Below are 13,662 nucleotides of genomic sequence, written 5' to 3'. Positions count from 1 at the left end.
TTGACTTGGAAAACACTTGATTACTGGAAAACACTGCAAAACTGAGAGTACCCGAGCCGTTTGGAGTTTGCAGGTGACATAGTCTTGCTAAGCGAGTTTAAAGAACACCTGCAACAAAACGCTTGAGGAACTGCCGTGGAGTTAAAAATAAATGAATAATTCTGAAGTAACCATGAATAAACATGCCGAAAGTGCTCTGTTTGGCCTATCCAACAGAACGATAGAACAAGTAAAAGATTTCAGAAGCTCACACTAACGCGTAAGACTTGAATGTAGCGAAGCTGTACACAACCTTCACGACCATCACGAAAGTGTTTCTAATATTGCAGCCGATTTGTTTCTTATTCGCTGCCGCAACGACCCATACTCCATTATTGCTGCTATAAGTGTGAGCTTCCTTCATTTTTTTTGGAAGTGCTAATTCTTGGACCTCCCATTGGAGGGGCGTACGCTATGACGTGTCTTACTCCTTCCGAGTAAGCTTTCTCACGATTACGGCGAAGGCTGCAGTTTTTTTGGGATAATCTTGGCCAATCTCCCTAAGCGGGTATGTTTAGCTTGAGAAACGTGCGCCTGGGACGCTGGGCAGTCGCCGCGATGCACGCATACAGGAGAGCTCGGCATTTTCTTGATTTTTTTAACTGCCGGGTGGTCGCCCGGATCTTGGCCAATCAATCTCCTTGTGTGGGCCTGCTTGGATTGACAAACGTGCACAGGGGAAGCTTAGCGGTCGTCGCGAGGCACGCGCGCACGAGCGCTCAGCTTTTTTTGTTTTTTTTTTAACTGCCGGGAGGTCACCGCGATCTTTATCAATCTCCCTAAGTAGGTACGCTTGGCTTGACAAACGTGCGCAAGGGACGCTGGGCCTTCGTCGCGAGGCACACACACACACGAGCGCTAGGCATTTTCTTGGGTTTGTTAACTGCCGGTCGGTCGCCGCAATGTTGGCAAATCTTTCTAACTGGGTATGTTTGGCTTGACAAACGTGGCTTGACGAACCCCTTGCTCTTCGCTTTCCCTGAAAGAAAGATCTAACTAGCAAACAACTATTACCCGAATTCAGGAACGCTGCACGGATATAGGTGCGAGTGCGCAGAGCTTTTAATGGTGACAGGCCGAGTTCTGAAAAAAAGGACCCACCAGAGAAATTCACACAAAAAAAAACGGCATTAATTCAGTTCCCCAACGTTCGCAAGAGCTCGCGCTGCTTTAACCACGGAGAAACTACGGCGAAAAGCGTGCGCAGCGCGAACGTGCGCAACGTCTCCCACACCCTTTCAGTTAGCTGTCTCTAAGCTCGATAATCGCAGGCTTGCGGTCACTGATGGGGAGCTGATGGCCTTCTGCCTGCGTCGCTGCACGTCTGCATCGCAAGAGGGAGCAGTCTCACATGTCGCAGGTGATGAAGTGTACGAGGAAGGAGTCGTTCACAAGGTACCCTTTGTCCGGGTCCTCGAGCTCTTCGAGGGGCATAAAGGCCGTAAATCCAGTTCCCTCGTTGGGGACGTTCCCGGGCCTCTGGAAGCAATGCTCCAGCTGGAGCTCCCCGGGCACCACCTCGGCCGCCTTGTGGTGCGCGTTGGTCCTCTGGTCGACGATAACGAAAGTGTTACGCCTGCTGTACGGCCACTGCAGAGAGCGGTCGTGGGGGCCCTTGGTGATGTACGCGTAGATGCTGAGGCTCACTTTGCCCTTGCCATTCTTCGCGGCGAAGTGAGCGCCCAGGTACATTTTGTAGCCGTTGATGCCCACGTAGAAGTTGTCGCTGAAGAATGACTTGACATCGCCCTTGAGCATCTGGTCTTTAAGCTTGGAGACGTTCTTTACCTGCCACTCGAATTTGCTCGGAGGGAGTCGGTCCCTGGTGACGTCGCTTTCGCTCTTGAGGAAATCGTGTATTTTCTCGATCTTCATCATGATCCGTTTGTCGACCGCTGCGGACTCTTCTCTCATCTTCTTCACCTCGGTCTTGACTGTATCCTGAAGCGCGCGTAACGTGCTTTTGATGGCCCCGAGTTCAGCGAAGCGGTCCTGAACTTCCTCGACCTCGCGGCACACGTTCGCGAGCTTGCTCCGGAGCTCGCTGATGTTGCTATCCCCGGCCTCTAAGGACAGCGGGTTGGTGGTACCCACTACGGTCGCACCATGACCTTCCTCGCGTACTGAAAAGGAGGTAGTACCTTCCTCATGTTTCAGTGGTGGCTGGCGGTTTTCTCGCAGGTTGCGCCGACACGCCATTGTTACGTTCGTCGCTACGTTGCCGGCGTGAGAGCTATTTCTTGTGCGAAGAGGCGACGTTCCACGATTCACGCGCCACGTTCCACGCTCGGTGCATGCGGTGCACCACAAGCGGTGGGGCTCGGAACTACTTATATGTGAAAATACCCAGCTGGTCGCTTTTCCGACTGTCGACAACAAGCATTCAAAAACGTAGGATTGGCAATCCCACCGAGCCTTAATGACTGGCTTTATCCAAGCAGTTCCAATCAGAGCGAAGAACGGCACCGGCTCGCCGCTCTACGAAACTTCGTCGAGAACTCTGGCCTTCCTTCAATTTCATACCCCATGGGATGTATCATACTTTTTCCCCAACTCCCATTACCTCATCCCTCTCCCCTAGACACTGAAATTCGCTAAAGCGTAACATGGCGTCCTTGTATCCCTTGTACATAAAATAAATGCGTGTTACCACCACCACCACCTGATATTGTTGGCCGGTTGCAGCCACAGCAACAATGCCCAGTACCCACTCTGGGGGATTGGCCAAGTTGGATTGTGTCCTGTTTGTTGAAGGAGCTTAAGCATTAAAAATAAGGAAAATTCGAAGTGAGAAAATTGGGGGTAAAGTGATAGTAACAATTTGAAAACCTAACAAAAGAACAAATTCAATACTGCTCTAAAAATAGTTATTTTAATGCTCAGAAGAAAAAGAAGGAAGCTCACACTCTATAATAATTGAAGGTAGCGAAACTGTACGCAACCTTTTCGACCACCACGGAGGTTTAAGTCCACGAATGTAGCCGATTTGCTTTTTCTTCGCTGCCGCAACGACGTTTACTCCATCATTGTTACTACAAGTGTGAGCTTCCTGCACTTATTCTTAAGTTATAATCATTGGACATGATTTTGGAGGGGCGAACGCTATGACGTGTCTTTCTCGTTCCGAGCAATTGTTGCCACGATTGCGGCGAACACTGGAGTCTTTCTCGTTCCGAGCAAGTGTTGCCACGATTGCGGCTAACCCAGGAGGTTTTTTTTTTTTTGTTTTGTTTTTTTACCAGTCTCGGCCCATCTTGGCTTGAAAAACATGCTCCGCGGGGACGCTGGGCGGTCGTGGCGAGGCACGCGCACACTAGCGCCCGGCATTTTCTTGGTTTTGTTATTAACTGCCGAGCGGTCGCCGCGAGGTCCGTGCTCACATGCGCGAGCTCGACAATATCTTGATATTTTTATCTGCGGGTAGGAAAAATTACCACTCGCTAAACAGCTTCGCTGTTAAAATGCCGCTTTCAAGTCCGCGATGCATCAGAGGGGGCAAAGAATCTGCGGAACCATACAGCCGCGACTGGCATTTAAATCTGGCAACGTTTAACACCAAAATGCCGACGACCTAGATCAGCTTAGCTGTTTGTTGAGAGGAGCTTTTATGCATCAAATGGAACTTAATAGAATAATATTTTATATATATATAATACAGACGGGCTATCCACGAATAGTGCAGTTGGCCCAATCGGCATATCCGCTAAGCACTAACGCCGCTGTTCGCAACCTTGGAACTTCCGAATCATCAAGCGTGATTAAGCTGTGGTGGCGAGCCAAGAGGAACCCTGAAAAGGCAACCTCTGAATCGATGTTTTGCCAAGGAGTGCCAACAATAGCTAACGTAGAACCGGCATAAGGACGCCTTCAACAATCCTTCGCTCAGTTGAAAAAATATTTGTTCAATCACCAAATCAAACAATTACTGGCTTCCTTCGGTTGGGGTTATCGAGGTTCTTTTGAAAAGGTGTACACTGACCCCAATCTAGCCTCCAGGTGGAGATGGGGGTCATTACGTTCTGCTGCTCACTCGTGACAAATTTAGAGTTAAATGTTTTCGCGCATGCGTTATCACTCCGCTCACAATGGGAAGCGAGTTCACGACACCGCTGCGAAACCCGGCAGTGGAAAGAGGCAGAGAGGTCTCGCAGGCAGAGGTCCTGCTACCCGCCGTCTCTAGTCGTCTCTCGTGCTGTCGCCTCCTGTCGATGGAAGCGTGAAGCTCGCCGGAGCGGTCGATATAAAAAGCCGGCTTCTGTTTCTACTTCGCCAACGAAGACGGCGCCACGATTGCGCGCGTTGCATCCGGATCAGCTCGACGCGGAAGCTGGGTGACCTGAAGGAACGCGGCCGCACGCCGGTTCGCTCTTTTCCCGAGTTCAGCTAGACAGTGTGCCGACCGACTATGGTGTGGCTTTACCACAAGCTTGGTATGTTCGAGGCAAAGCCAACCGTTTGTTTAAAAGAACCAAAGAGACTCTTAACCAACAAGCTTTTAAAGGTTCGGGCGATTTAATGTGGCTAAAGTGGCCTCAATTAACCGAAAGAATAATTCAGGTAGTAACAAAATAATGCAACAAAACAACGGCTAAGGCAAGAAGGCACAGCGTAGTGCTTAAGACGATCACACTACACTACCTCCCTGCCAAACGTTAGCCGTTCGAAAAAGCTGCGAGCTTCTCTACAACACAACTTCGTTATGTGGCAGAAGACCCTTGCGAGAGAAACAATTTCAGCTCCAAAACAGCGGGAAATTAACGCAAATATCCTTGTAATGATGGCTGCTGTGCTCCGAACCCTAAAGTTTCATGCGAAAGGCTCCTTTCGAGAATCCATAGAGCCTTAAGAAAAAATGAAGGTAGCTCACACTAACGCGTAAGGCTCGAAGGTAGCGAAGCTGTACGCAACCTTCACGATCATCACGGTGGTTAAGCCCCCGATAGCAGCCTATCTGCTTCTTCTTCGCTGCCGCAGTGACCTTTACTCCATCTTTGATGCCTGAACGGTGAAAAAGAAGCAAATCGAAGAAGCCGAATGAACGAACGTAGCGCGCACATTTAAACTATGCGCCCGCAGGTGCAACGTGTATCCTATCACGTGTTCTGTGTCTAGCAGGTGGTACCTAGCAAGCGAGAGTTTTATTTTTTTTATTTAAGCAACGAAGTGATATATTTGTAAAATAATCAAACTAGGCCGTTTGGAACGTTGTCATGTATCTGCTAAACTTTTTGTAATATTGCATGATGGTTTTTAAGCCCGTACGTCACGAAGTGGCAAGTCTCAAAGGAATATTAACAGGTGAATCATCCTTAAGCCGTTCGGCGCTCAGGCACTAACTCCCGGTAGTAGCCGAGTGGGGAAGACGACTGACTGTAACTCCGTTGATGTACCATACCCAGGTTCAAATCCTGCAGGTGCCGGTGATTTCTTTTCTTTATACTGCTATAGTGAGTTTTGTGAAACGCCGGAATCAACGAATAGCTAAACAGCTGCGCTGTTAAAAAAAAAAGGCCTATGTAGAAAAACTAGCTTTAGACCTATTATGCTCTGTGCATGGTAGAGTACCCTTGGGAACCTTCAAGACAATGTTTCACATATTACGCGATGAGGCCTATGCCAACACTCAGTGCTTTCAACTAGTCCTTTAACCTTCATTTGTAATATGTTGTCGGTCAAGCAATACAAAAATCCGAAAAATGCACTGAACCCCTTAACATGGCATCTGTAGACTATGAGAAAGCGTTTCATTCCGTACTCACCGCAGCAGTGCTAGAGCCCTAAAAGACCCGGGAATAGAGGAGACCTACACAAGACTACTAAAAGACGTACATAAGGAATGCACGGGCCGAATAATCCTTTACACTTAAAGCGATAAATTTCCGATCCGAAATGGAGTTGGGCAGGGAGATACCATCTCGCAAAAACTATTCGCAGCATGTCTGGAGGGCGTGTTTATAAAGCTTGACTGGGAAAACGTAGGATTAAAGATAAAGGGGGAATACTTGACCCAATTGAGGTTTGCGGACGACATTGTACTGCTGAGTGAGACTGCAGAACAATTGCAAACAATGGTTGAGGAAGCACAATCATAAAGCGCGGCCGTGGGGCTAAAATAAATGTGAATAAATATAAAGTAATGAGGATTATACCAAAAACGTCCATCGGCTTAGGAAACGGAAAGCTAGAAGAAGTAAAAGAATACAACTACCTCAGACAGATGGTTAGTGCTGACCCCAACCACGAGAAAGAAATCTGGCGCAGAATAGGTATAGGTTGGGGAGCACTCGACAAGCACTCAAAAATAATGAAAATTAAGCTACCCCTGTCACTGAACAGAAATATCTACAACCAGTGCATACTTCCGGTGATGACATACGGAGCTGAAACTTGGTGCCTTGCTAAACAACTAGAAAGCAAACTTAGGTCAGCTAAACGGGCCATGGAACGAATAATGTTAGGAGTAACACTCAGGGACAGGAAACGAGCTACCTGGATCAGAGAACAAACTAGAGTAGAAGATATCATAGTTCAGATAAAAAAAAAAGACATGGACTTGGGCTGGCCATGTAGTAAGACGAACCGACAACCGGTGGAAGCAGAGTGGAGAAGGGGAAGGCCGTTAACCCGATGGAGGGATGAAAAAAAGAAATTCGGGGTAAGCTGTGGACTCGACCAGTGCAGGATAGGAGCAGTTGGAGCTCAACGGAAGAGGCCTTCAGTCCTGCAGTGGACCTGGTGGTGGTGGTGGTGGTGGTGATGATGATGATGATGATGGTGGTGGTGGTGGTGATGATGATGATGATGATGATGATGATGATGATGATGATGACGACGATGATATATAAATGTGTCTTCTCATTTGATTTTCTCCCCAACCCAAACAAGGGCCTCAGGCGTCTTCCCTCATTTCATTCATTCATTCATTTGTTTCCCTCGCGATTCTATCGCCACCATCATGCATAAAAAAGCTGCAACTGTTTTATGCGAAAACATCTACGTCTGAATGCTAGCCCGTTAACGTGGGAGGTATCCTTTTCGTGTTACTGAAGCCTGTGTGAGAGGTGACCTTCGGCAGCATTCGATGATCCTGTCACCCGCCTTACTACATAGTCATCCGAGCATCCTGCCAAAAGGTAGACTAGTTCGAGTTACGGCCTCGCCGCGCTGCAACCGCAAAAAGCCAAATATTGGGGCTCCGAACATCGTGTGACGTTCCGATTCATCTCAAAATCAATGAGAATACGCAGTAAACACATTTCTTTCCCTGAGTGTTCCAACCTGGGATTTGCAAAGGTGGCAAGCGTAAAATATCAGATAAAATTGCACCACCGCCCTGAAATACAGTGGTGTGCTTCCTACACGTACGATACGAACCTATCTTACGATTCACGGCATTTTCCTAATGAGTCGGCTCAAACAAATAGACATGGCCAAGCACGCGCAAGCCAGGCGCTATGTGTGCGCCGCGCGAAAATGACAAATTACGGGCACTGCGCAGAGAGCATCCATCTTCCTGCCTGGATCCAATTAAAACTCAACCCATCTTGTATGAAATGAAAGCAGGTTTCTGCGCACCCCTTCCCTCAACCATCGACTTTGTCGTTCAATTAAGCGGAACGGAACGGAAAAGAAGTGTTGTGTTTCTATGAATGTAATGCATTATTCAGCACGCGGGCTACGTAAATAAACCGTAAAAACATTTACTAAGAGTTTTTCATGTATCGGGAGGTGGTAGTGTTAGTAAAAAAAACTTCATTCAGCACAGAAATGGGTGTGCTCTTTCTGCCCAGGAGCCGAGATGACGACTTCGCGGTCTCTGCTAACCGGCAGGTTCACCCACAGTTCTGGAAAAGTAATAGGGGAGCAAACAAGTTGAAGGACTGGGTTGTGAGCACACCTGAAGATGATATGGGTTAGGGTGCCCGGTTGAAAGCAAAATTCGGATTCTGCGGGGTACTTGGTTGAAAATAGGCGGGGAGGGAATGTTTTCGTCTGAATCCTACGCGGCGTAGCTTTTTCGCGTTTGAGAAGATTGCGATGAGGTGGAGGGAGGTAGTGTCTACTGGCGTGGTAATGCTGGATGATGTCTTCGATGGTGACCAGGGTGCGGAGTGTCCAAGGCGGCCTCAGTAGCCTGGGAACAAAATGCGCAGACTTGCTGGTGGGCATAGTCTTTGCCCACCGGGTAGGAGTTAGTTGGAGTGTAAACAAGGTCACTGTTCCCACCAGACGGGGGATGATGGTTGAGTAGCTGAACGGTTGTCGGGGCCACCACACGACAAAAAGCTTCGACAAGCAGCTTAGGAGTCCGTGAGTGTGATCGGAGACATAGCTTGAGTGATTGCCAGAACTACGGCGGATATTTCACGACGTCAGGGTGAGGGGTTGCTGAGGGAGGCACAAGTGATTGCCTTATTTTCGCTAAGGACCACTTCCAGATAGCGAAAGGAGTGGGTAAAGGCTTGTATCTGTGAACAGGATGCTGTGGCGCCTGTCTTACATGCGTTGTTGGGCTTGGCTACGAGCGAGACGTCACCCTGTGTGAAGTACGGGATGTTAAGGTCGAACTTGGGTAGAGGTCGAACTTTATCGCATCGTCGCACATGGTAGGGATGCACTTGACTGGCTATAGTTTTGGAGGTGGTGATGCGAAGATGATAGCTCGCCGCGCAACCAGACTAAATCTTCTCAACTTACGAATTCGCTGCGTGTCTTGGCAGGAACAGCAGAAACTTATTGCGCGTCGCGCAACCGATTAAGCCTTCACTCACCTTATCAGTGAATTTCAATCGCCCCCTTTAGCTGGGTCTGTTGTTCTTTTCATTGCCAAGGGGAGAGCTTAGTGGCAAAATTTCCGCAATTATATTGGAAATAAATCTATCCGGCCAATCCCTCTGTAGCGATTGCATCGCTGCCCGGCTTAATAGCTATGAATAGGGTGTGTACGCGTTCGTTTTCCTTTTCTTAGCTGCGCGACGACGCGTTCATTAAACCCACGCAGGTACATTCCACCAACCATTCGCCTCGCGCTCCTCCCGGCCGTGTCACACTTCATCTTCGACAGGGATTTCCTCGGCATACGCACCTTTAGGGACCACGCCCTCGGCAGACGTGCTGCAATCGAGGCCCCCGGGCGCTTCCCGCCTGGCTGACAAGCGATTCGCCCAGGCTGTCTGGCTCGCGTGCCTCCTCTTTCACGCCAATCGCTCAATGTCAAGCATTAAGTGTGTGCACAGATCATTTTCTATTTATTCGTCTGGTTTTTTAGGGTATCGACAAAGTGATATTGAGCTGCCCCTTTCCTGCCTCTTCCACTCGCGTTCTTTTTTTTTTTTTTCTGTTGAGCTACTGCAAGATTAGGTACTCCCTAAAGGCGTCGTCGTTCCGTTTTTCTTCTTCTCGAATGGTTTTCCGTTGTTTTGCTAATACTCTTCAGATAAAGCGCCTGCTTTCAGAGCCATCGCTGGGGGGTTCGTCTACCGATGTGAATGGCCCTGGTTGAAGAAAACGACACAAAACGGCCCTGTGTGGAGGCTATTTAACGCGTGCGTTGCTGCAACAGAATGGCGGGGGTGCTGGGCGCAAGGTGCACGTCCTTCATCTTGAGGCAGGGTTGGCACACTATTAAGGCGAAAACCTTAGTGCCCATTGAGCAAAAAAAAAAAAAAAAAAAAAAAGAAAAAAAAATCCCGGGCCATCTCTACTATCGTGAAACCTGAGGGGCGAAGCATGCAGTGTATAAGTATATTCAAAGATTTTAAGTCTCTCTATTGCCACACGGAGCGCACTGATTGGGCGCCTGAGAAGCGCCGGGGCGAGGAGGAATCGTGCGCTTGCTGAAATGGCGGCGCCCTCTCTTGCGTTGAACCGGATTTAAGCAATTGAACGATAGACAGACTGGCCGTAAGTTGTCTTCGTGTCACACGCCGCAGTATGCTGAGAAGTATGCTTTACAAAAAAAATCCTGGCGTTTGAAATTAATTTTGAGGCGGAATTTAACAATTTTTTGTTATTAGTGCAATGAAATCCTCATTATTCCTCTATTTTAAATTGGTTTAAATTCTTTTAGTTAATTTTGAATCGGTTTTATTCATTATACACCTGTTTTTTGACCATCGTTTGACAACTTGATTTCCCGTGGCTACATGCGACGACGACACCAGGAGACGCCGACAGCCCGAGCCCCTAAGGTGCTTCGCCCCTAAAATCCGAAAATCCGGCATTCGGTGTCCGCAACATAAATGGCTCCTTCAGCAGCGTTCCGTGCGACGAGGCGTTTTATAGCGTGTACTAAACTACCGTAGCTCTCAGTAGCCTACAGTAGCCCTTCTCTATTTCCAATTTATTTTTCTCTCTCTCTCTCTCTCTCTCTCTCTCTCTCTCTCTCTCTCTCTCTCTCTCTCTCTCTCTCTCTCTCTCTCTCTCTCTCTCTCTCTCTCTCTCTCTCTCTCTCTCTCTCTCTCTCTCCCTTCAGCCTGTTTAGCTGTCGGCTTTACGCAACACAATTACGGGCCTCTGTCCCCCATACCCCCACCCCCTACAATAACTTTCTTCTTCCGTGAGGTGGCCTCTCCGGAAGCGTTCTGTATAGCGCGAGGAATTCCACAGCACGAACTTAAACTCGGCAGGTGGTCGTTCACGTCAATACGCCGCAGATGGAGAGAGGGAAAGAATGCAGCCGAACGAGCTAACAAAATAGCACATCAATTCACCATCGCCGTCAACTGTCCCATTACAGGACGGAGGTAACCAGTAGCGGCGCAACGTCTATAAGACAGATCGAAGCCATTCAAAAGCGTTAAGGCGGATCGCGAAGTGGCCCAAGAGGCGCTATTACAGAGCCCTTCGACAGCGCGAGGCGGAAACAAGGTGTCTCAGGCGTCCGACTGGACATCATGGTTTCGTATTCACAACCCATAAGAAGTGCTTAGGTTTCCTCAGAAGTCTTGATTTACATCTTGACTTCAGGGTTCATGGCCCCATGGAACACTGTGGAAGTACACAGCTACACAGGGTACAGGTTCGCCTTTGAAATCGTAGTAGTGCAGCAGCTCGACGTATACGCATCTTTCAAAGCGATTGTGTCACCAGTACTGGCCCATATCACGACTTTTATTATTGTGTTTTGCGGGCAACATTACTCATCGCCCTCAAACGATAGTTATTATTCTCATAATATTACTATACGTCATTTTTCCACAATTATGTTCTGTTCGAGCTGATATCTCTCTGATGTTTCCCCTTCCACACCTCACTCCAGCTGTTACGGAACTACAGAGGTGATATGCCCGCGGCCTGTCCGCAAAACTCAACCCTGCTAATAGATGAGGACGTTGAAATAATGCAGCAGAATTCAGATTCGGTAGAGATTCCGGGGTAATCATGCTCCGACTTAAATGCTAATCCATGAGAGCATTTTCTATCTTATGCAAACGGTAGCAGAACACAGGAAAAAGCACGGGTGCTAAGGATTAGGCTAATTCTGCCGAGATTTTTGCGACGATGACGACGACTACAATAGTGATCATTGTTATAACTATGACTAATTATTATGATCATTATGGAATTATGATGATTATGATGATTGCAATGATTACGGTGCACATCTTTGTCACGTGTATACGGACGTGCATTCGAACGATCGAACTTCGGCTGACAGCCAGAAGTGCGTCCTAATCTACGATAGATCGGCCACGCCTGCTACAGCTCCACGCATATACGCAGCTCTTATCGAGCTTCTTCGAAGTAATCCGAAACGTCCTCGGTGCCTACGCATGCTTTATGAGGCGGCTTGGAAAAATAGGTCGGGCATAACGAGGATTTTTCTTTGGCCTTATGACTCAAGTTACCTTGCCACTTGCAATAACACTCGAGGGAAAATCACTGAAATACTGCGTGCCCAGGCAAAGTCCACGAGGTCGAGATTCGATTACTGGTACAACCTTGGTGCGAAGTAAATACACAATGCGTCACGCGCTACCACTGTCTCGACCCCAGTAATTAGTGATCGCGAAGCAATGTTTTGTGAAGCAACTCCCCTCTAGTCTTGTTTACTCGCATGTATGCAGAAGCATTACATAGGCTGCGGGAGAGAAACTCCATTCAGCTAAACAGTTCTCATCGACGGTGTCAATGCCAGGTGACGCACCATATATAGCTGCTATTCCACCTCTTATAATATACGAGATAGCAAAAAGAATTGGTGTTGCACCACGTGTACGCACTTAAACTACTCAATATGTGCGCGAAATTCAAACTTGACAAGTGCCCTGCGGAGATGAGCAAGAAATCCGCATTCTACGTAATGACTGCATAATAGAGGCGCGAAATAACTCCCAAACTGAACCATGCCCAAGCCAGATAAACATTCGATCTGCATCTTCCGTTACTGAATGAACATGAAAGTTTCGATTGAGTAACTATTAATGTTTTTACAGCGGCGATCGCTGTAATGAGTGGTAGTGAACAGTTATGAAGAAGGTCTTCCCTAAGCAAGTTTCCCTAAATATTCAGTGGAAATTGGAATGAGGAGTAGAGTAATAGCAGTAAAAGTGGCAACTTCTAGGGCGACCGGAGTATTGGCTGCAATGTAACCACACGTTGTGGGCAGAAATTTGGCGAGTTACCTGCTTTAACGAAGTCAGTGGGTACCCTTAATGGAAACTGTTCCCGTCATGTTTATGTAACATCCGCGCTTCCACAAGGCTGAGTGCTTGGATCGCTGATATTTATTATTCACAATATAACATTTCTTCATATTGCCGTGAACCATGCATTCAATCTTGTTTACTTATGGATTGTTTCCAGCGTCTGGCTGCGCCCGGATGTGTTATCTGTGTTCGAAGCGAAGCACGTGCTACCTTAATATGCCACGCAAGCTATTTTATTCAACAGGAACAGCGCACCGCCCTGTCGTCACTAGATAGAACTTTGTTATTTGGTCGCAAGTGTTCTGAACCTAATTCGACGGCTTCAGAATGAACTACACGAAAAGATAAGTGCTCGCAGGGCAAACGCCATGGCCTTCGATTCGCTGACACTCGCCTGTGCACGTCACTTTGTGGACTGATCCTTCGCTGCCTGTGTATTCTTCGGGTTCTTAGCGGAGCCCAAGTTCGCTCCGATAAACTTTGTTACTTGAAGAAACCTGCGTCGTCCTTGGCTTCTTGACAATATATTTCTCCCCATGGGCAATATTTGGTGATGGTTGCATTTTGCATGGAGATATAAGCAACGAAAATGACGGCACTCAAGTGTAAATGGACCTCACGATTGCGAGCAAGTGGGCTGGTTTATGCATATTGGAACAAGAGGAAAAAGTTCTAAAAAACGAACATCGACCGAGGTGACACGAACATAACGCCGGCTAATGACCGCAAGATTTATTGCTTGCACACGCCTTAAAGAGAAATCTGCAAGACAATATAGAGGGAATATAAAGAAAGACTTTCCTTTTCCATTGCCTTGCAGATATGTATTTAAGGGGTTCGCAAGCGATTAATCTTCTGCTTGTTAGCGGGCGCTGTACTTGTGTCACCCCACTTTACGTCCTGTTTTGGTCGCTGCTTTTGCCCGTTCTTATAAATTGCTTCACACCGCGCTGTCGCTTAGCGTGAGACAAGT

The 13,662-nt window shown here is 47.8% G+C and overlaps 2 protein-coding genes across 3 annotated transcripts in view; both read right to left on the bottom strand.

Moving 5' to 3' along the window:
- LOC144153646 (monocarboxylate transporter 10-like) overlaps positions 1 to 13,662 on the bottom strand; it is a 307,668-nt gene that overhangs the window by 133,800 nt on the left and 160,206 nt on the right. The window lies entirely within an intron of this gene.
- Positions 1,387 to 2,238, bottom strand: LOC144152370 (TNF receptor-associated factor 1-like). The gene has a single exon (XM_077683640.1). It carries the CDS (start codon positions 2,236 to 2,238, stop codon positions 1,387 to 1,389), a length of 852 nt encoding a protein of 283 aa, XP_077539766.1.

Source organism: Haemaphysalis longicornis, unplaced genomic scaffold (genome assembly GCF_048455015.1).
Source record: "Haemaphysalis longicornis isolate Haplotype H1 unplaced genomic scaffold, Haemaphysalis longicornis Haplotype H1 scaffold_9, whole genome shotgun sequence".
NCBI lineage: Eukaryota > Metazoa > Arthropoda > Arachnida > Ixodida > Ixodidae > Haemaphysalis > Haemaphysalis longicornis.
This window is presented reverse-complemented; position numbering and strand designations above follow the sequence as displayed.